This window comes from Thermobia domestica, chromosome 13 (assembly GCF_964235325.1).
Source record: "Thermobia domestica chromosome 13, izTheDome1.hap1.1, whole genome shotgun sequence".
Classification (NCBI taxonomy): Eukaryota; Metazoa; Arthropoda; class Insecta; order Zygentoma; family Lepismatidae; genus Thermobia; species Thermobia domestica.
The window spans coordinates 50,816,612-50,841,554 of NC_137466.1; the positions used below are offsets into that span (position 1 = coordinate 50,816,612).

General features: G+C 37.3%; 1 protein-coding gene across 1 annotated transcript in view; it reads left to right on the top strand.

Annotated features, from left to right (window-relative positions):
* Window positions 1-24,943, top strand: part of LOC145668141 (uncharacterized) — a 98,873-nt gene that overhangs the window by 31,936 nt on the left and 41,994 nt on the right. Inside the window, exons 3-5 of the mRNA XM_081735714.1 lie at window positions 12,055-12,193; window positions 18,693-18,900; window positions 22,386-22,582. Coding sequence (XP_081591840.1) covers window positions 12,056-12,193; window positions 18,693-18,900; window positions 22,386-22,582 — 543 coding nt within the window. The 5' untranslated portion in view covers window position 12,055. The remainder of the gene's footprint in view (window positions 1-12,054; window positions 12,194-18,692; window positions 18,901-22,385; window positions 22,583-24,943) is intronic.

Genomic DNA, 24,943 nt, shown 5'->3' on the forward strand with positions numbered 1-24,943 from the left:
TGTTTGAGTAAGTTCTCTTGTGATTCTTGTTTATACCCGCTAGCCTAGCATACCGTTCGACTAAACAGCTCCTTTAAATATTTATATTAAAGAACGGCCACTCACTGCATAATTCACTGTAAATTAATATCCAGAAAATATGGACAATCGTGCTTTTCACCTCACCACGGCCATGTTCGCAGTTCGTAGTACAAAGAAAAGGTGAACCAGAGGGGGCTCTCCGCAGCCCTCTCACTTCCGGATTGGTCATTCCATACTACGCATCAGAGCGTAGAATGGAAATAACAGATTTTATAATAAAACAAATATAACTAAAGGAGAATAAAAATTATATAAACGGGCATTTATATATGCAGATTCATAATAATCCTTCCGTTTTACATGAAACACAAAAATTTAAATTATTTCAAACGATCCGAGCTACTCTCAAAAGCCGCTCAACGCAAACCATAGACGTACAAAGGAAAGTAGCATACTACATCTACATGCACTAGTCCAATTGTCGACCATCTTGAATCCTTCATGAGAGTCGAGAATTGAGAAAATAAAAAAAGAAATAATATTAGCTGAGAGCTGATTGAACATTTCCGCAAATATTCTCTTTGAGAAAATGTAACGCTCAAAGAGGAACGTTACATGTAATGCAGGTGCAGTCTGGCTTTTAGTGGAAACATGGATCCTTTCTGCAAGTTCATCACACGTTAGACCTTTGTTCTCCTCGATGGCTTCTTTCAGGGCCTCCTCATCCAATACAAGTGGTCGTCCAGTGTAAGGTTCATCCGAAAGGCTCACATCTCCGGAACGAAATTTCTGGAACAAATTCTTGGGGGTGCGTTTGTTCACGACATTCTCCTCAAATGGCTGGCATATGCGGCGACTTGATGCGGCAGCTGACAGATCCACTTTAAAGTCATATACAATAAACACACGTGAAGTTGCTTCGATACCTCCACTTCTCTTTGATACTGGACGACCTATGAGTGTTGTGTGTGCGCAACGTGCCTGTATTATGGAGGGTGGATGATCAAACTAACTCCCGATTGCTTAGCAGACACGTGCGTCATTTCGTTTCCTCTCTGTGACCACATAATTAATGGGACGTCAAATATGGTAAGAACATTTTTGATTACCTAGGTTTTATCCTTCATAAACATGAACCTAGTTACGTCCCTCAATTGTTCTTTCCACAAATTAACACTGTGTCTAATAAACTCGTAAATAACACCTGTCCGATATATTCTAATTAAAACCAAATACACTAAATTCTATCCTAACATTTTCCTGGAGATTGCCGAAAGAAAGAAAAAAAACTGTCCTCCTTTTTCTTTCTCTTCTTCTCTAATCTTCTTAATCTCTGTTCAGTTTCAATAAGATTGTCTCTCATCTCCTGCATTTTGTGATCTCCACACATAAACTCAGCAAACATACATTGTAATATTTCTTGTTTCATGTTAAACTTCAAGGGCACCCGTTTCACCTTTTCTTTACGTAAAATACCCGCTTGTATTTTGATTTCTTTATTCTTTTCTCGACATCTTTTTCGGCTCCTAGATCTTTCATGCGTGCGCTGTTTTCGGTCATCTAGGACTTCATTTTCTTCTTCTGAGTTAGTCAATAATTTGTACTTACTTATAGAATCCAATCCACAACTGGTTTCCTTTAAGGATATTTCATTGTTTCCTTCACTGTGACTGACAATTACAGCTTCTGTGCCAACGTATAATCCAACCCCATCATCTTCTGCCACTGCTTTAAAATGTGTCAAATCATGTTCTGTTACTTGATTGTCTACTCCTCCATTTATCAAATCTATCAAACTATTGTATCTTCCTCCGATTGGTAATTCAGTCACCCCATTGTAAAAACAGGATAAAGCTCAGCCACTCTTCTTGGTTCTGAGACTGCTAGGCTTACATTATTAGTATTAGATTCTTTCGCAGTGTAGTTACTGTTTTCAAATTCTTCCACCATTCCCATTGCCTCCATTGATCGTAATATACACGCTCGTGCAAAAGGGTGTAAACGAGCGCGCTTAAAGATAACGCTTGCCAGAAGCTGGACACTTTCCTCTTATATGAGAATTGTGACATTTATTACTTCTAGTTTGTTTTTCCTTTTTCGGACACGTAGAATCGCATGACGACCAATATCTAACTCGTTTGGTTATCCTTCTTGGCGAACTAAATCCATTTGTTGTATATCTCTCCTGATTATGCAAAGTTTTGAGCTGCATAATTTTCTTCTTGTAATTTACAAATTACAAGGTCACGTTTCCTGAATTCCTCCAGAATCCACACATGAAGTTCTTTTCTTTCCATATCCTGTAGCATAGCCTTATGCGTAGACTTCTTTTATAGACTGCATCACTCTGTTAGGTACTATTCTAAGGTCTCTATTTAGTTCGTTTGTAGCATTAAATTACCTATAAACGTAGTATTCCTCTCGGTTTCACCATCTTTAATATAGCTATTAACTTCTAGTTAGTTACATTGTACATTGTATAATTATTGGAAATACTCAAAAAAATGTGTATCTTACCAAACTTACGAAAAAGATTTTTAAATAAAATTGAAGTGAATAATCAGTATAACGAACATATATTTATGATCTTCCTGACTACCTAGCTTATAAACACAAATCATTAGTTTTAGGTGCATCTCAAAAAATAACTGGTTTCTGTATAGGAAAAATTATATACAAGGTGATTCGAAAGTTTGGATAGCATATATAAGTTGGAAATGATTGGAGAGATTAAGATGAAATTTGGGTTGGCTGTTGAAGGCGGGGCTCGACATAAGAGGGCATGGCATATGACCATTTTGGATCCAGCCGAAACTTTTCAAATGAGAAGAGAGTCATGTCGTATGTAGTTTGAGGCTGGAAAGTCTATTTATATACATATATATATATATCATATCGTTTTTACCTAACTTTATTCGTGTAAAGTTAGATAATTCTGTTCTTATGAAAGGGAAAGAAATTCCTAAATCACAAAGGATATCTACCGTTTTCATTCGTGTTTGATTAGTAAGAGGGTTGAGTCACTTCAGGATTTTTAAATCTATAAATATATACACAGCCATAACCTTTTTATTTTATTTATTTACTTTTTTGTCGTGCATTTCATTCTTTGCTTGTTTCATTCGATTATCTTACTCCAATCACGTGCTTTAAAAGTTGAAATTCGTTGAATTTTACGTAGTCGCGGGCTAGATGAGTGAAAGATTTGTTTTTTCTTTAGTAGTTTTTCATTATATTTCGAGATAGCATGACATGCTATATATCATTAGAAGAAGAAAGAAATACTTCTTCATAATAACGAAGACACATCTCTCTCAATATCATTAACCGTGCTTGTACTATGCGTGATTGTAAACATGATTGTCAGACTCCTTTCGCTCTACTTGCCTCACCTGTACGCTGTTACAAGGTTAATCAAGCTCTGAAGTAGCAATCATGATATTGAAAAGAGAACGTCGTACAAACCGCGATATTTTTAAACGTTCTAAGTAACTGTGACAGTTAGTCAGAAATTGTAGATTTTGATGAAATGTTCAGAGAAGTGACAGTAGGTGAAAGTGAATATGAATCCGAAGATTCAGAAAATGAACTGTCTTACTTACATTGCTAGATCAGGTTCGAGTAGGGAGAAAAAAAATTGAAGAATTGAAATTGGGAGAGGAGGAAACGGGAAACAAACGACAAAATTTTACATTTTCGGGGACCAGTATCATAAATCTAAGGGTAGGGTAAAAGGGGATAATTGCGCGCTGAGGGTAATTGGTCGGAAAACTTTTTAAAAAAATATATATATTGAGTTTCAGTATATTTTTACGGAATTTAATTACACCAAAATTTTGGGTGGGTAGACGTTGATCAGGAAAAAAAAAACTTAGATGAATTTTGATAGGGTGTAATAATGACAAAGAAACAAAAACTGATTTGGTTGAGAAATGACATATTTAAAACCGAGTTTCAGGATTGTGTGTGTTTTGGTTTGGGTCACAATAAATCGCTCATCTATTAATGTTTTGAACCAGATTTTTTACTGCTGCTTAAAAACATCATAAGGATGGTTCCGTGAAGAGCAGCAGTCTTAAATCCTCACTCTGAAGCAGTGGGCGCATGATGTGAGGGTAAATGGGTTTAATGCCTGAAGTGAACATTTTTTTGCTTAGAATTAATTTAAATGCTGTGCTATCTTTGTCTTTTGTGATGTACACTTTTGTTTCATAGTGCATTTTGCTTATTAAGCTGTTTTTAGCATTTAGAATTTAGATTTCTGTGCTTTCGGCATCTAAAGCCATTTAGCCCGTCACGTATGAGAGATGACGTCCCTAGGCGAGCGCACTATCCGGGAAAGGATTGCCAAAGAAAGGGAGCGGTCTGGGACCTATAAGTCAGGTACCACCCCGGCATTTGCCTGGTGTGAATGAGGAAAACCTCGTTTAGGATGGCTGGTCTGAAAAGTTTTTTACACTTTTTCGACCAAGTGCCCGACCCCCCGGGAATCGAACCTGGATCGCTCGCACTGAAGGCGAGAGTTAAGCTATTTTGTTCAACTTAGGCCTCCAGTGGCCGTTGCGTATGCCAATAGTGCTGATGCTGTAAATAGGACCTGTCTATCAGTCCAGAGTTCCAACACATGTTCTATTGAAATAGTTTATAGTTATTTAGCGTTAGTCTTTATTATCTTCTTCTTTGTTTGTTTGAATGTTAGGGCCTGTTCTCTCTCTCTCTCTCTCTTTTTTTTTTTTTTTTTTTTTTTTTTAACGTTTTCGGCCAAAGTTTTGACAGCTTATACGTTTTTTTGTATGTGATATATTTTGGATTAAGTTCACAGGACAATATACTGTGCTATAAACAGTAACTGGAAGGCTTGAAAAGGCATTCAAATATCTTTGAAATTTAGAAGTAGGTTACTCCGTATTTTGCTTAAACAAAGGTATAATGTTTTTCTAGACCACATGAAACTACTAGTTTTTAAGTGAAATACAATTTATATACATCAAATGAAAGCTTGAGTTTTCTTCATTTGCACCCAGTCATTCCCACGGGTTTATGTGCACGGGCAATGGCTTTAACACTAGAACGGCGGTTGGGTCATTTTTGACCCATTTCGAAATTTACGTTTTAACAACTTTTCTATTTTCTTACGAATCGGGTTGAATTTTTGTGACTTTTACTCGTTGTCTTGAAGAAATATTTGTACCAAGTATCACGCTTATCCACACTTTGCCTTTCGAAATAACAAAGAATTATACTAGAATGGCGACGTGGGTCAATTTTGACCCAACTCTTTTGTTAGTGATATTTTGTTGCATTGTAACAACACTGCTGGCTAGTGTCTTTATCTATTCTTTCTCATAATACTCTCCCAATCCACCTCGTGTTCAAGACCAGCTTCTCAGCAATTTTGTCAGTTTAGTTGGAGTTAGTAATACTTTAGAAAGTCTGTTGATTAGGAGAATCTCATTATTTTTGGACTGATGTGCTATTTCAAACACTCATTATGAGCAAGAGGCTGATGATACTGAGTGAAATACTTGCAAATTTCGATGACATAAGTGAGGCCGAGTCTATCGCTGAATGCGTTGATATTTCTTCAGATGAAGAGTACCTGCCGTATAACAACGAATATGATGATTCGGATGAAATATTGAAAGAGGAAGAGATAAGCAAAGAAAACCATACTTCTGCAAATAAGCGTCGTAAAATAGGTAAGACTATTATTATTATTATTATTATTATTATTATTATTAAACACAAATTATATGTCCTACATCGTAACAAAATATTCATAATACGAGGGTCATTCGGAAAGTAAAGAACGTTTTGCGCTAGCGCGTGCGCGTGTTCCCCTACCCCGCTGGGTTGTTGGCCTGGGCATGCTTTAGCCTCAGTCTGGCACCAGCTGCGATCCGCTACGGTCCGTTATTGCTTCGCTGTGCGACTGTAAAATGTGCGATACAATTACTGATCCCGCCAAGTGTGAGGTTCGTGGTGTGATAAGATTTTTGAATACAAGAAAAGTGCGTCCGATAGAAATTTATAGACAAATCACTGAGGTGTATGGAAATGTAATGAATGAAGCATCAGTTCGTAAGTGGTGCATTATGTTTAATGACGGACGGACGAATGTGCACGATGAGGAACGCTCGGGCCGGCCTTCTGTTGTGACTGACGAACTCAAAGGAACAATTGAGCGGAAAATTCAGGAGGATAGGCGATTCACTATTGATGGGCTGCACTAATTCTTTCCTGAAATTTCAAGAACTGTGTTGTCCGAAATTGTCAGTGGTGAACTTGGTTCAACAGTTTGGCGGCAACTGTGTATGCCGAAGGCATAGAAAAACTTGTACCACGGTATGACAAGTGTTTAAATTTACACGGCGACTATGTCGAAAAGTAACTTAAGTATCACATAGTATGTAACACAAATTTCGCCTTTGTATATCAGTTATTAAAGTGTTTATACAAAAACGTTCTTTACTTTCCGAATGACCCTCGTAATTTCAATCATTTTAACACAAAAATTGCAAACAATTTGCATGCTATTGTGAAAATATATAGCTAGTGTGTTTTTTTCTGGTATCACTATGTTGAAATGTTTCATGAGAAGACGTTTATAGCACAAATAAATAATAATAAACAAACCACAGCCATATTCGATCCACTATTGGATGAGGCCTCTCCCCGGAGGGAGGACTTGGTCTACTGCTCCCACGCTGACCAGACGGGTTGGAAGAAGAAAGCCGAAGTTCTCACTGTGATCGCCACTATATGACCGCCCCGCTGGTTTAGTGGTGAAACTGGCTGAGTACGGATTGAGGGATCCCGAGTTCAATTTCCGGCGCTGCCAAGAATTCTTAGACTACTAGCTTGTGGCATAACACAAAATTTCGAAGCTACCGAAACCAAAAAGTTTAGAGGTCTAAATGGGAGACAACTTACTTTCTTGTATGTTTTTGATAAATTATATTTCAACCAAAGAAGTAGAATCCCACAGGTAGTTTACCATGCTTTTCATGTCAGAGCTTTCATGATTAGAACCTAGCATATCTTATTTATAAAACAATCACTAAATGCTGACTTTTTCTGGTTTGAACTACTGCAAGTTTACGACTGTGTATGCTACTTTAGGTTATGTGTTTCCACAAATGCTAAATAGGGAGAGGAAAGTTATAGATGTATAGATGCGTATTACAACCATATTAGTAAAATATTTTTGTGTAATACGTCACGTTTTTATTTGTGAACAATGTTTTTGTATGACCCTTCTCCTTGTAGAGGAGTGACTGAACTTTGTTCTGTGTAAGACGGCAAGTTTAGATGTGTGCAGATTAGGTTAGTTTAGTTCAGTTAGGTCATGTGCTTGAACAAACTATCTAAGAATAATAACTATGTAGAAATTAGAATGATATATAACATTACTATATAATAAACTGACATTGTATATAATACATTCAATAATATCATTCTAATAATATTATATTCATAAAATATAGCATGTTTCTTAAATTTGTATTATTGGCAAAAAAACACATTTACCAATAAATATTAAGCTAGAGTTCAAAGAAGTTTTTTTGTTTTATTGAATGAAAGTCACCTTTTATTATGCAATAAATATTAGTGGTTTAGAATGCAAATATTTAATAAAATTGGAATGGGTCATTTTTGACCCACTCCCGCCGTTCTAGGGAGTATCAAAAACACCGCCGTTCTAGTGTTAATCATTTTGCACCCAATTACCCCCAATTTCGATGCTAAACTTGGGGGTAATTGGGTAGAAAGCAGACCACAAAAATAAAAAGGTTGCAACATCAAAAGTAAAGATGCCGAAAGCTTACTACTACCCCAGTAGGTGCAAAAGAACATGCAACATATAATCAGTTCTTAAAAATAGAAAAACACCTATAACATGTGAGGAAAAAATGTTGACAAAAACATATCTCCCAATTCCCCCCTTTTACCCTACTCAGGCAGTTTTCACCAGAAACCATAACCCCCTAGATATTCAAAATAATATAGTAAATGAAATATTCTGGGAAGAAGTTGCTATTAAATCGAACAGATATGACACAAAGTATTACAATAGAAACCTAAATGCATAAACAAAAAGTGAATGATTCTCCACTATATACAGGGATATTTTCCTCCCTCTGTGTTTTGATGGAGCAAGTGAGAAAACCAACCCTTCAATTCTACTAGTTCAACAGATAATCTCTACTCCGTTTTTCTCTGATGTTATGCAATTTAGCAGATGTCTACTTCTCTAAATTCCTGCATTTCACAGATAATTAACACCCTGATCCTAGAGGTAAATTCTCCAAATTTCAACCAATAATAAATCATCTGTGGGTCCATATGAAGTGAAAAAATTTTTAGTTACTAGACCATTTTTAAGTTGTTTATATGCTATTACCAAATACATTGACAGTACAGAACTGTTTTTTTACAAATTTTAATCACAGCCGTTTGTGAGTGCCGCGTGCCAAATAGTTATTACAGACGTTAGCGTAAACTTGTATATCTTAGAACTGGATTTTTCAAAAACATTGCAGCCAAACACCAATTTCTTTGGTTTTGTCTCTAGCATGAAAAGCCTTAATTCAATCTAATTGGTGAAAATTACTCCGTAAGTTTAGTATCGAAATTTAATAAATGCTACTTCTGAGAGCTGAGGTTTTAATGAAGGGATGAAGTATTTATCTGCGAAAGGATTTGTTTCGAATAAAGAGCATTGAAAATTTTACCAACGTTTGTTATATTTCCGGAATGGATTGAGGTATCAAATTGCTGTAAACGTCATAGTGGTTTTCTCATCTATTGGAAACCACTATGATGTTTACAGCAATTTCATACTTCAATCCATTCCGGAAATATAACACACATTGGTAAAATTTTCAATGCTCCTTAAAATTACAGAATTGCGAGAAATCGTTATAATTGTAACTACAAACGGAAGCACTATTCAAATATTTTCCACAAAAACTTCATTTTAAACAGTACAGCAATCTTTACCCTCATTCATTCTATAATTGTTTCTTCAAGCAATTTGTTTGAAGTAGTAGCATGTGGCAAATGGCAGGTGGTGAAACGATAGAAGATGGAAAGGTCTCGTGAAAACCCAGATTCAGCGAGATGCTGGAACTAAAGAAAGCTGTGTGTGTGTGTGTGAGAGAGAGAGAGAGGGATCAATATTCGCCAAAGTTTTTCGTATCTCCAGAACGATTTGAGACAACAAATTTCTATAAAGGGCTTTATGACGTTTACATCTGCTGAAAAGCATAGGAATGATTGGATGTGATACGCATCTAAGTAATATAGGTTGATACGAATAAAATGTCTACCAAAAGAATTCCGAATATGTCATTTCTAAAGGCCAAAAAAATGAAAACATGAGTACCTGGTTAATCAAAATAGTTGCCGTCTGCATCCACATCTTTTGCTAACGATTGTGTGCCATGGGGGAAGAAGTCTAGTCTGAGGTGCAAAGAAGTCAGGAGGGGTAATATAGTGGGCGAGGAAAGGTTTCATACTGCAATTCTTGAGTCCGACATGTGGGCGAGTTCTGTTGTGCAACATGAGGATCCATGCCTGTTGACCATTGTTCGATGCTTGTGGACAAGTTGCATTGCATTCCATTGAATTCAGCACTGTAACGAACTGAGTTGATGGTTTTACCTCGTCTGAGAAAGACGTGATGGATCAATATACCATATTAGCAACTAAACCTTCCCTGAGTGAAAAGGTAGTTTAGGAAATCGTCCCTGGACTTTGATCACGATCCATCCATTGTCCTGATCGTTTATAATCTTCCCAGCACATCCATTTTACATCAGGTGACAGTCCAATGTACGAAACTTTCCCGGTATTCCTTACACTCAGAGTACTGCACACTTCCAGTCGGCTAGTGAAAATTTATGTGGTATTTATGAGTCTAACATTCTCATTTCGCCGATTGAACGGAGCCACAGAACGAAATTGGTATGGTGTGTGCCTAAATTGTCTACAATGGTACGAACATTTTCCGAGAGTCACGATGTTCTTGAGGGGCTCATCCAAACACGATGGTTGGTTTTGTAATGTTGTGTCACTTGAACAAAATTCGGCAAACCAACGGCGAATGGTGCGTTAATTCGCTATTAACCAAATGGACTGTTTAATGTTTTTCGCGGCTTGCTGTTCAGAATGTCCCAGTTTGAATTCGTAAAGAAAAATCACGTGTAATTGTGTGTTCTCCACGGTGCACTTTCATAGATCCTGTTTAACAGCGCACTGTTGCTGTTTACTGCACACGTACAGAATTTGTGAAGTTAGACGGATGACCTTAGTCCATCTCTGTGTTCTGTTGCTAAGGTGAGAGAGTTTCCCACCAGGCGTTAAAGTAGAAATTCCATTCGTCCCATCCTAATATTTCAAAATAAAGATTTTCAGAAGAACTTGAATATTCAATCCCTTGTTACTATGTTTCTAATCATTCTTAATGTGGCGTATCATGACCATAGCATTCATCACAAAGATACTTTCGTTGTATTTTATCCTGGTCATCTCAGTTGCATCCTGTTGTAGTAGCTTTTTACTGCAGCATCCTCCTTAGTTTATAATATTGAATAATAAAAATGGTATTGTAAGTTTTCGTAATGAACTTTACACGTTTAACATGAAGATGTAGTGCGATCTAAAAAAAAGTACAACTTTATGTTGAGTTTGCAACCCTGTTCATCTGATAGTATTGCAGAGTATGATAAACACTTTCCCCCTGCTGATCTTTGTATCATAAAATTATCTAGAAGTTTCAAGGGAAATGATCCATCCTGTATTGTATTATTTATATATATATATATATATATATATATATATATATATATATATATATATATATATATATATATATATATATATATATGGGGGTGTGGTGTCTGTGTGTGTCAGAACGAAATCGAAACTTTCAAGATTAGACGAGACTCAAACTGAATACCGTCCTTGACTGTGGTGCTGGTGTTGACATTGAACAATTATTCATTCAATTATTACAAATAAGACTGACTTAAAGAAGTGGATTTACATTTTATTCCAAGATACGAGGAGGGATCGGGAACTGAGGTTACAGGTCCGATATTTTTGGAGTTTCGTCTGTTATAGAGAAATCAGGAGTGTGCAGTGATTGTAATACATGGAATTGGCAACTGTGCAGTTTCCTCAACCTGCCACCTACGGCACTAGTTATAGGTAAACACAAATGGCGACTCGTTTGGAAAACAGGTCTCGCGAAGAAGTCCGCTTAGTTATTCGTTTTCTGTGGGCGAAACATGTAACTGCGGCTGAAATTCACCGGCAGCTAGTAGAGGTTTACGGAGAGACTGTAGTGTCCCGTTAGTATGTCGCAGAATAGTATCGAAAGTTTCACGAAAATCTTCCTTCACGACAACGCGCGTCCGCATACAGTCCAGAAGACAACCGCGCTGTTGAAGCAGTTTTGCTAAGACACCATCGATCACCCTACCTACAGCCCGGACCTTGCTTCAAGCGACTTTCACCTGTTCCCGCACTTGAATGGACACCTAAGAGGCTGTCTCTTCGCTTCAGACGAGGAGGTGAAACACTTCGTGACAAAGTGCCTGAATACTGAAGGACAGGATTTTTACCAGGAGGGAATCTTCAAACTCATTCCACGGTGCGACAAGTGCCTCAACTGATATGGAGACTACGCGACAAATAACCTAATGTATACACTATCTGTTGGCTATATTGGTTGCAGGAAATACTATATACACGTTTCACTGCAGGTTTTGTAACCTTACTTTCGAATCACTTCTCATAGATTATTTATATGGAAAAGCGTATTTTTACGCTGAAATGGTTTATTCCCTCCCCCTCCCCCTCCAAGAAAAAACTCATAGGAAAATCACTAAAAATTAGCACGCTTTTCCCCAACTCAAGAGTAATATGTGATTATAAGATTGTATATATTTTTACGAGTGTTCTTCGTATGCCTTTTTATCTTAATACAACGCATTTAATGTAGGCGTTCTGTTTTCTGCTTTGTAGTATGGCGGAGAATCCAGAAACGACGGGAATCGTGGAAGTTACAGATGATGATCTGAGTATTATTATCGGAGAATACAGCGTTCCTCACTTTACAGAGCTAAGTTCTGACTCTGTCCTCAGTACTTCTCAGTATGCAAAGGTAAGTGAATTATGAATTATGTGATACTATATATTTATAGAGATGCTTCTAATAAGTGTGTGTATTGATATTTTTCTCAAATTCATTTGTGAGCATAGTAGTTCTAGCAGCAAAGTTTGCAGCAAGTAAAAAAGTAAATTAATAACAGAATATCCATGCTACTACTCGATGCAAGAGCTTACCTCGTTGAGAGTAATATTGAAAAGTTGAAAAAAAAAACATAATTTTACCTAGTGAAATAAATTGACGCATATTAATATTCAAATTTAACAATTGCTTATCCCTGAATGCGTCTTAAACAGAAAGGTAACATTTTGCACTATCGCCGGTGCTCCACAGATGAAGTATAGTTTTTCTTTCTGTTTATCTATTTTTTTATTTATTTATGTTTTTTTATATGCCGAGACATTCTTAATATTTTTTACTGCAGTGACATTATAATTTATTTGTCTATGTATTTCTAAATGTTATATAACATCCATTTATAATTTTGTAACATGTGCAACTGAAATAGAAATAATAGGACCGAATTAAAAGGCAAGTGTTGGACTGCTCAAAGGGGATGGTGTAGGCCACTTTCAAACTTATTTCTGTCATGAAAATAGATCAACCTATGCCAGAGGAAGTAAGGGAAAACCGTTTACAAAAATGTGTGGGAACCCTGATTTAGCGAAATCAATGTTTATGCATCAGTAATGTAGTTCAGAAACGTCATTTTTAACGAAATCGAGTGGATTTCCCTATATTGATTATTGGTTAATATGCGTCAATTTATATTGTTAAGTGGTTAAATTTGCTGTAAACTGAAGAAATCTTAAAGATATTTCAGAAACTTTGCCGTAAATTTGAACTCACAGCTTTTGACATTTAGTTCCTAAAAATCTACAGAAGCACGAAGTATTTCCCAGATTTATGACTTTCAAAATTCCAGCTACATCTCTGCAATCTAGCAGGATTATTAAACTAGTGAGATGCGGCCGAAACTGAACCGTTATCATGGAAGAGTACATCATGGATTTTTTTTTTTTTTTGTTGTTGTTTTCAATTATTTTCCGTACAACGAAGTAGTGAAATAATGTCGGGGAAATGGTTTAACCATCGGAGTGACCACAGTTAAAGATAGCTTGGCCAGGTAAACACAAATAGAGTCCATACAGAAACATTCGCCAACAAAAGAAACCTGTTCGAAACTGCTAGCGAAAATGTTGCCTGAGATACTTCGTAGAGGTATTCGGCTTGCAGGCCAGGATAATCCAACACCCCAATATGACATGTTCCAGAGATTAAATTTGACGCAGTCTAGGATCAGCCATGTTATTCGTCGCCGTCTTGGGTTGTTGTATAAAGGGCGAGTTCAGAAGCCCCTCCTACACCTTTTGCTAAACGCAAGACAACTGCTGCAAACTATACGGAAGACACTTGGCAAGCATCTCTGGTTTCCGGTGGGAGAGCGGTAAACATTTTTTCAATGGTTACAGTGGTTCGGATTCACCTCAGACTGTAGGTTCATGTCTCATATAGCGTCGGTACTAAAAATCGACGCTAAACTTCAAAAAAAGCAATAAATAAACAAGACAGTTTGGCATGATAAAAATGGAAGGTGGTTGTCACATTGGATTAGGTGTACATTTATTTGACATGTAATGGTAATATACGAGCAGTTACGCACCATGACACTTCTGGCAAAGAATGTATCTCCAGTGCTAAGGAACCATGATTGTCAACGGATACAATTACGAGAAGAAATTGGCAGGTACGTAAGGTGGATGAAAACGGGAAGGTGAATGTTAGTTTCTTCCAGGAATCCATTATGACCTTAATCTATCGGAAACATCCCTCGTTTGTAGTTCTGGTGAGTGAGGAGAAGATACAGAGGTTTTTCAGTCTACATTTGGCCAATTTCGACATACCTAAAAATTTAGAAGAATCCATGGCGCTCGATGTGTTTCATAAGGTCCATGTGGCCCGTAAGTGCTCGATGTGTTTCACTTGGTTCCTAACAATAGCCCGACACCGTAATTTCCACTGTAATAGGCTTCTCTGAAGAACTGGGAGGGGAATCTTGTCCCATTCCCTTTGCATAGCTTTCCAAAGTTTTTCCACAGTTGTCACACGCCGTTTTCCCAAAGCCCGCTTCAGCAATCCAAATCCACAATAGCCCATAGGACTTGCATCTGGAGATTTAACAGGTACCTCATTGAAAGGTATCACCTGTATACCACTTGCCTCCTCCATTCCCTGTAGAATGCGAGGGACGATCGTGAAGTATGTGATGAGGCCTTGTCCATGTGAATGTGCACCAGATTGGCGTCATTTCCGTACATTGTTGGAATCTCATGCTCGTAGATCGGCCGCATGATCTGCTCCTGAAAATACTGCGAATTTATTTTGCGGTTCTTCACCACCCTACGAATCTTCAGTTTATCTCGGTAACAGTAGCCAGTAACGACCATGAACCCCTTTGGGAAGGATTCTTTACAGACACGGACCCACCTTCTGAAGTTCTTGGCTCCTTTCTCTCGGTACATGATGGCTCTCGGTTTGCCGCAGTCGGAAAGGTAAATCCATGCTTCATCGAGCATTACGACGTATATCCACGTTTGTTTTGCCAGATGCCGTTCGTACAGCTTTCGTGCATTACACTTTCGCTTCTTTTGGTGGGCATCCGTGAGAAGATGGCCGCGAGCTTTCATGACTTTTTCCAGCTTGAGTTGATGGTGTAACGTCCGGCTCACAGTCCCCAAAGACACGTCAAGACGATTAGCCATATACCTTTGTGTTGGCGGATTTTCTTGCATTGCCATTTAGCGAAGTTTCCTCTGCATTGTGGAAGTGGCCTTAGTGCATTCCCGCTTCCTAGGCAACTTTGTTGGTGATCCAGATGGTGGAGCTTCTTTGCCCTTGTACTTTTTAATAACATTTTTTATTCCACTTAAACTGATGTTGCAACCATTCTTCTTGCACTGTCTAAGTGGGCGTCATAAAGAGCCGCAACATAGCCTTCCCAAAACCGGCTTAGTTTGGGCAGCATTTTGGTCATAGAGCGGAAACCAACACACTTGGAAACAAATTTAACACAGCACTCACAACAATGGTCCTGTTTTGTGCGTTATTATCGTCCGCGCGGAAAAACAACTCCGTTCCCAGGAAGCCACTGCACAACACTGCAGGACGCCACGAGCCAGGTCGGATGAGTCCATTCTGCCCGGGAGGGGGAAGGAAGAAATCGGCCAAACGTAGGCTGAACAACCTCTGGAAAGAGGCGGTGAGAGAAGTATTTCCATGAATAAATCAAGAAAACCAAGTAAAAAACTTGAGAAAACCTACGGAAACTTGTTCGGCGTGTGACTGTGGTAGAGGTGGAAAATTGTGAAATCCCAGGACCTCTGTATCCCTATCGAAACATGGAAATGCTTAGATATAAAACGAGTGCAGAGATTTACTTGATTTTTTAATAGGATTTTGGAAAAATGGAGAAGTGGTTACATTGTGCCAGTTTTTAGAAGACAAAAGAGATGGTCAAGAATGTGGCAACTACATAATATTTATGAACCATGCTGTGAAGCTCTGAGAGGGAGTAATAGAAGCAATATTGAGGACAAAGACCGAAATAGCTTATGCTTCATGCCAGGACGGACGCAGTTAGGATGATAATGGAAAAGTACAGAGAATATCAGAAGGACCTCCATATGGTTTTCTTCGACATGGAGGAAGCGTATGATAGAGTACCAAAGGATCTTATTTGGTGGACACTGAAAAAATAAATGTTTTCCAAACACACACCTCTGTATAATTCAAGATATTTATAATGATGTAGGACAGAAGTGAAGAGCGCGTGTGAAATAACGAAAGAGTTGAAAGTTTAAGTGGGACTTCATCAGGTATATAGTCTTAGCACGTATCTTTTTGCAGTTGTGATGGACGTGGTTGCGAAGGACATCTAAGAGTTAGCACATTGGAATATGCCATTTGTGGGCGACATCGTGAAGGGCGAGACTAAGGCAGCCCCGCAAGAGAAGTTAGGTAACTGAAGAGGAGCATTGAAGAGCAATGGGCTTAAAATTAGTGAAACAGAGACAGAATATTTGCATTGCCATCCAACAGAAATGTAATCGAAAATGCGAAAGTACGACTGGACGAAGAAGAGTGGTAATGACGAAGAAATTCAAGTACTTGGGACCAACACTACAGGAAAATGCAGGAATAGAAGATGTAAAAGCAAGCTTACCAACGAGTGGACAAAATAGAGAAAAGCTGCAGGAGTATTGTGTGACCATATGATACCAATACATCTTAAAGGAAAAAGTTTACAAAACAATAGTGAGACCTGCCATAATATACGGAGCGGAATGTTGAACGAGGAAGAAGAGAGACGAACAGAAGTTGCATATTGCGAAGATGAAGATGCTGTGGTGGGTGGGTGAAATGACGAGGAAGGACAGAATTGACAATGAAATAATCCGAGTAACAGTAAAGTTGAGACCTGTAGTAAGAAAACTGCTAGAAAGTAGACTTCATTAATTTGGATATTTAAGAAGGATTATTTCGAAACCAGTTGAGAGTGCTCCAAGAGCATTGCCTGAACGAACTTAGAAAAATTGGAGAGGAAAGGATAACTGTGATTGTTCCTACATGTAAAAGTAAATCTATTTATCCGCACCTTCTTCTGTTTCTCACAAAAATTCGCAAAATATCATCCCTCTATGACTTAACGGATCTCGAGACATGGCTCCGTAAATCTTCCCGAAATTCGAACTTTTTTTGATCAATATCTGGGGAACGGCGGCTAGTTGGCCAGTAGCCAGTTGTCCAGTGGCTGCCGGTTACTACTTGGTAGCAAAATGTTCATCATCCTCTTAGGTATTGATCAACACCAATATGATCTCTCTATGATTTACGGTTCCCGAGATATGGCTCCTTAAATCTCCCGAAATCGGTACTATTTTTTTGGCCAATACGTTGGGAACGGTAAGTCATAGAGAGATGATGTTGGTTTTGGTCAATACCGAAGAGGATGGTAAACATTTTGGTACCGATATTAACAGGTGCCGACTGGCCAATGGCCAAACCAGTGGCCACCGGTTACTATTTGGTACCAAAATGTTCACCATCCTCTTAGGTATTGATCAACACCAACATAATCTCTCTATGACTTAAGGTTCCAGAGATATGGCTTCTTAAATCTCCGGAAATTGACCATTTTTTTGGCCAGTATCTCGGGAACGGTAAGAGTAACGCGAAACATTCTATCGCTTTCTCAGATAGTTTTTGATGCTCTATCGAATGGAGGGCTCAAGATTGAAAAAAATAGCAAATAACAGACACACAGACATAGAGAATTCAGTAACGAACTTTTTAAGTTCGTTAAAAATGTAGTTCACGGAGTGGATGCTACAGTACTGAATGGGAAACGAGCGCGAGGCCGACAAGGAAAAAGTGAGGATCATGTGAAGAACGATATAGTCTCAGTGGATATGACACAAGATAGAAACAAGTGAAGGACAGTGGTCCGAAAACCCGATCTCAGTTGACTGGGAAAATGTTCAGAAGAAAACATTCATAGTTGATAATAGTGACATGAGTAACAATGGAATGAGTTCACATGTGTGCCTTTATAAATAATCGAAATAATGCAGATTTGTCCACTTAAGGCTTGTATACGAAAGAAATACCTGAAATTATACATTCTCACCTTTAAAATTCTGAAAATACGTTTGAATCTTTTTTTTTTTTTTTTTTTTTTTTTTTTTTTTTTTTTTTTTTTAAATAAAAACTCCAGTTGAAGTATACAATGGATATTATGAATTCTCTACTCCCATACTCATCTGTTCATAACCAGGAGCTTTCTCAGCATGTGGGCTGTATTTCAATTACAGACATACCAATAGGAATTTCTAATATCACAAGTATCGGGATAGGGTAGTCCGGAATTAATGAACTCGTGCCAGAGAGTCTCCAAAATAGAGGATTCTGTATATTTCGAATTTTTTATTTTCTTTTCTTTTTCTTTTTTCTAAATATAAATTTCATATTTTACTGGGCGAAGAATAGGTGTTTCTTTTTATTTATTTTGTTTTCAATATACTTTTTATTTGAATATTGAATTTGAGTATGGGATACAAAATAGTTGTATGTAGAGTAAAGATCTTAAAGTTACGGTACGGCTTCCTAAATAAAACTTCGTATTCCAAAGTTTACTATACACATGAGTCCTACATTTTAGTGTACTGAGAATGAAAACTGTCGATTGAAGTTACTGTTTTTTTATTCCCATTCTTTATGGTTGCAGGATCGAAATAAGTTCCTATATAGAGCTGTGCCTTATACAACCCTCGAAATAAGGTATTTCTAATGCTTGTTCTGTCGTCGGCAGACATGAAGAATAGTGAAATTTTGTACAGACAAATTACGTTAACCTTACGTACGTTGGTGGCATATTTTTTTTTATAATCATAAACCCATTTTATTGAAGTATTATTTCTATGTTTTTTGTTAACAGGTCATATTTCATGACATTGCGGATACTTACCCAACGGATGCAGATATATGCTGTCAATACACACTAACTGATGGTGTGAAACCGGAACCAGGTGATCGAGTGGCCCTGTACAAAGTTGGCTGGAATACAGTTCAGGAACACATTCAGTATGTACCAGCTCCTATACCAAAGGAAGGGGAAGGCTACGAGATGCAAGTTTTATTTAAAGGTAATTCTCTTCGGCTAGTCAATCAGATATTTCTCAGTTGCACCGTTGTTCTATTCTTAACGGAAGCATTATCATCTTCTAAGCAGTTTTAGTTTTTCAGTTACACTGAAGAAGTCGACAGTGCTTTGACAAAACCATTTGTAGCTTTCTACAAATTATAGGAGTCTTATATGGGAGTTTTCAGCTGAGAAAGAACTGTTTTGAATATAAAGAACATGGAATACAATGAGTGCATTGCATTAATTGTTACTGTTATGATATAGAACTATATTACCATGCATGTAATTGTCTGATACTACTTTGCTTTCCATAAAGAATTTTTCACCTCAAGAGATGGTTAGTTAAACGAAAATAGACGACTTCCCAGAGTGTCTGAGATTTTTATCAACCCATCTAAAACTTACTTGTGCCCCATGTGTTATTGTTGCTCTGGTAGTCTCAGATGTGGATAATTGAATAATTTCAAACTTACATACTACGGAAGATTTTTTTTTTTTTTTTTTTTTTTTTAACGTTTGTCATTTATATATATACGAGATTTTATATTATTACATTTTATTTGAAGGTGCATTCGTATGTTCGCAATAAGTGTAGGTTGGTTTCATGGTATGTGAATAATGTAAATTATTAATTAGATTAAATTAAAAATTGTCTGTTAATGCGTTAGATCATGTGAAAAGAGATGAGTACTTATTTATTTTCTTATGAATATTAACATTTCAACTTCACGTATTACGATAAATTACAGTGTCATATTTCCTCCTATACTCAAATTTTCTTATGATTATATTGATATTATAGTCTCATTTATACTATTTTGTTCAAATCATTTGGAGCTAGACTTCACTGTTAGCTATTGATGAAATTGAAGTGAAACTTTTAGAAAGTAGTTCCACTTTCAAGCAGAGTAGATAATGAAAACTAAAATCTCGACCGGAAGTATACTCATAACCATGTGAACCAAAGAGGAATGTGCAATTCATCTAAGCTATTGAGACTAGTGTATCAAGTTTTAATGAGATCATATTTCCATACTTTGTAGTGGAGAATTGATTATTAAGTTAGGGTTGCCGTATGTGAGATTAAAAATTTCCCTCTGCGTACAATTTCTGAAATTCTCTAATTTGTCAGCACTTTCTACGCTCAAGTGCATAGGCAAATTAATTTCAGATATTTTACCTGTAAAGATGTGTTTAACTGTTGGTATTGAAAGGAGTTGTCAAAAAAAAAAAAAAAAAAAAATCTGCTGAAATACACGAATAGGCAGATTCAAAATAATGTTAAATTGTTTGCTTTTGTTTAATTATTTTTCATAGGTTTCAATATATTTTGTCGGAAGTTAATATTTATATAACGAGTTGGCCAGATGGAAATGTGTTCTCATTTTGGCATTTCAGAATATGGTAACTGTACATTAAATATAACGCAGAAGTAGAACAATTCATAAATTGTAGACTAGAAATGACTATTGTGTTCTTTTCAAAGATTAGACATCTCAAATATTCACTGAGGCTTATGCGCTAAACTGCAAAACATCTTCGTCATGAAACGGGCCGCGGTGGCTCAGTGGTAGAGCGTTCACCTCTGGTGCTTGGGATCCCTGGTTCAATTCGAGCTAGCTCGCGCTAAGTGGACTTTGTGGTGGACAAACAGTGTGTGCGTGGGTTTTCTAAGGGGTTCTCCCGTTTCTTCCTACTATATGCATTCATTTCTCATCACCACCGTCTCCTTTAGCCTAGTCCAGGGCTCATAGCGAGTCACTTTTTTAACTAAAAGTTACTTTTTTTCAAGTTGGTCACTAAAAGTTACTTTTTTGGGAGGTAAAGTAACTTTTTCGTGTGATTTATGTTTTGCATTGGCAGTTTTCTAAAAGGCAGAAACTTGTTATTCATTACTCTTCTGAAAGCTTCAGTACTTGCTGCCACATGTGAAACAGTCATCTTTATTCTCACTTCAGCTTTTATTCTTTCTAAAGCACAGTGGATGGTTGGTGGATGGTTAAGCTCTCAAGGTGGGGTTGAGAACCCTTTTGTGTCTATTCTTTCTTCTATCATAATAGTCTTTTAGTTTTCTCTGGTAATAGTTAACGCTCCGCTCAACGTTGTGTGTGTGTGTGTATGTATTTGTGTGGTTCATCACGTTCATCTTGAGTTATGCTTCTTGTATGTTCTTCTTACGAGTAGGTGATGAATTTGAATATTTCATGGCTTTGAGAACTCTCAGTGCTAAGTTAAATATAATATCTGGGATTAAGAAATTCGAAAATAGGCCAGAACTAGTTCCACTTACTCAGAAGCTTCTTACATCTGCTAAGTCTGCTTACTGTAACTACTAAGCTTACTTAGAAAACCTAAGAAAGGAAGAAGCTCAAAAAGAAGTAAAGAAGAAAAGATGAAACAAAACAACAAAGAGAGAGATGATGGAGAAATTGTCAAAGGAAAAAAGGGGCATGATGAGATTTTGGTCACTTTTTCGTGTGCTTTTGGTCACTTTTCAACTATTTACAGGAGACCAGACCACTATGAGCCCTGCTAGTCGTCATAACCATGGGACATAAAACTGAAAGATTTCATTTCATTGTATCTTCGCCATGGAAGCCTTGATGTATTAATACTTATAATTGAAGTGATCCGGAGAACGGTAAAGGTGAGACCAGTAGTAGAAAAAGTGCAAGAAAGTAGACTGAGATGGTTTGGTCATGTATGAAGAAGACGACCTTTGTAATACGCAGCTCACCGAGTAGATGCTATAGAAGTGAGTGGGGAAACGAGCCCGAGGCTGGCCAAAGAAGAAGTGAGGAGATTGTGTTAAGAGGCCTTATCACTGCGAAATTAAAATACCGCTAATTTTACAGTAATTATGTGATATCTTCAAATAGATAACAGATAATCGACAAGTGGAACAAGACCTCCCTAGACAGTATTATTTTGCGTGAGATACCGTTATCACGACTGATTTATCTGCTTTCGATTTCCAGCCATTTAGAAAATCGGCATTTATTTTCGCGTTTCTAAATAACAGCAAACGAAAAGCTACTAGGTGACTCGTGATAACGGTGACTCATGCAAAATAACATCGTCTAGGGAGGTCTTGATTCACTTTTCGATTATCTTTTATCTATTTGAAGATATCACATAATCACTTTAAAATTAGCGGTATTTTAATTTCGCAGTGAAAGAGACTCTTAAGAACAATATTGTGCAGTGTGATGTCAGAGCGGATATGACACAAGATAGAAACAGGTGAAGGATAGCGATAGGAAAAGCCAATCCCAGCTAACTGGGAAAAGGCTTAGAAGAAGAAGAAGAAGAAGAAGACTTTTGTCTAGTATTTGCGTACAGCTTGTTTTATCTTGAACAGAATTGGCAATTGCTGTAATAATAATAATAATAATAATAAACAGTACTGTTAATTTTTAAACGTTGTTTGTCTAATGAAGCATTTTTAATTCTACAATCGAGCTAATTATATTCTAATTATTTCAGCTGAACATCTTCCCAAAGATGTGGTGGAATTTTACCAGTTATGTTATGTAAAGAACGACAACACAGTGTGTGGCGCCAGTATACCATTTCAGTTCCGAAAACTTCATGAGGGGGAACTTTGTGAAGTAGAGGATAGTGAAGAAGGCATCCTTGTCGTCAGAACAAGAACGGCTGTAGCGGAAGAAAAACTACGAAAAGTACGTACATTATGATTCTGAATTGCAAGTACGATCATTTTATTTCTTAAGTTTTTAAGTAGAAATACAATTATATTGTTTTTTTTTTTTAAAAAAAAAAAGTTATATTTAAATTTTAATTGAATAAAAACAGTTGAAAGTACAATCCAAAAGTAAAGAAAAAGTATGGTACTTTAGTTGAAAATCGATTCATTTCAAAATCATTCCATTCAAAACAAAAATTATATATCCAGGAAAATTTAATTTTAGGCTACCTAACCTAAATAGTACTGAACAACTGAACACCAGACAGTAAAATGAAAATCAACAAATGATGATGCACAATTGCTCATTCTAATCGAACATGCATTCCATATACGCGGTATATATAAAAGAAAGACGGATTCAAACGAATAATGGGAATAGCCAAAGGAAGAGAGAAAGCATCCCAAGTATATTACATCAATCAATCAAATAAATAAATACGAGGGTAAAGTGCTGCAGACCAAAAGTTGATTCAGGACATGTGGAGAGGTTATTTTAGGAAGCTACTAAATGAGGAGAACTAGAAGAAAATATATGAGGATGAAGTGGTAGCAGAAAGAGAGGTAGAAGAGATAAGCAGGATAGTAGTGGAAAACAATTAGGAAAATGAAATCGGGAAAGCAGTGGGTACTGATCAAGTCCCCGTAGAGCAGGCCCGTACTGCAACCCAGGGATCCACCGGAAGGTACTTTGTAGGGGGCTCATGCACATGTATGTACTTCCTCCATCCCCAACATGTATGAAGTGCGTACTGGCAGTACGCACAACTCAAAGCAAATGTATAGTATATTGTACTTATTTTGCACAAACGAAGACCATGGACCCACAAAGGACTTACGTCACACTAAACCACACAGTCCTTAGGAAAACCCATACATAGGTTGGTCATTTTAAAGTAAGGTGTGAATGAATGAATTTTATGTATTTACTTGAAGCATTTTTGGTAGAACGGAAACAAAACTGACTTAAATTTGCATCTGCACAAGGCCCCTTGTGGTGTCCTTAACACGTGTTTTAAAATACATAATTTAAAAAGTTACTTACCTGCAACATAGTGACGGCTTCTGTGATTTTCTTCTAAAGATATAAATATTTTTCTCTTTTTCAGAAAAAGAAAAACTTGAGTTGAGTGTCTCATTTTTTGTTCCAAGTCTCCGTGACCGGGAGGATGCCAGAAATATTAAAAATTACTGAAAACATTTTCAGCATAAAACTGTAGAAAACATGACATGTGTCTCTCCTATATAATTCATGGGCCCTTTTAAACATGTTGAGAGAGGGCCCATCATAAAATTTTCTGATGGGCCCTCTTGTATTTTTCCGCTTCAGGACCCTCAGTGGTCTTAAGTTGTCTCTGTATATTATCTGTATGGAAAACAACAGTGCTGTAAAATGTAAATTATTATTTTGTTTTAAGTTATGGCATCCTTTGAGATTTCAGTTTAGCTGAATAGTTTAGTATTATCAAAATTATAAAGCAGAGTGGGAAATCAGGAACGTTTCAAGGGTTGAATTACGAAAAATGTGAAAGGCTGCTTTCGCAACATCATGGGCTAGCAATGCTGCTCTGGAATTAGCTGACTGTATTGCTGGCATTCGACGTGTTATCGTTCTCCGTTTCTTTACTCCCGTAAGCAAAGAATGTGTGACGTGTGCCTTTTTGTACATATACCGATACTTACGATACGAGACGGAGGGCCCACTAAAAAATTCACTGTCCAGGGTCCACCGGGAAATTTACCGGTTTCCCTCCTGGCTAGTACGACCTGCCGTAGAGGTTTATAGAAGGCTGGGCAAAGAAGGATAAATACTTTATGGGACCTCAAGAAAAAGTTGTAGAAGCAGGAAAATGGAGGAAAAATATATTAGTATGAAGGTGATGTGCAAGATTGGAGATTACAGGGGAATTAAGTCTCGCACCATCAAGATCTGGGAAAGAAAAGTTGAAGGAAGGAAAGCACAAGAGACGACTGTTGGAGAGAAACAGTTTGATTTCATTCCAGGAAGAGAAACATATGACGCAATCTTTGCGTTGAGATAGTTGATGGAACGATATAGAGAAATGCAAATGGAGTTGTATTCCGTTTTTATAGACTTGGAAAAAGCGTATGACAGTGTGTGGTAATGCTTGAAAGAGAGGGAGGTTTCCGAAAATTATGTACTGCTGGTAAGGGACATGTACGAGAGAGCAAAGACTCAGGTGAAGAGTAGTGTGGGTTTTCCTGCGTAAGTTAGTCTCCATCAGGAATCAGCTGTCAGCACATATTTGTTCAATTTGGTAATGAATATGTTGGTGAGAGAGGTAAAAAATAGAGCACCATGGAGTTCGCTGTTCGC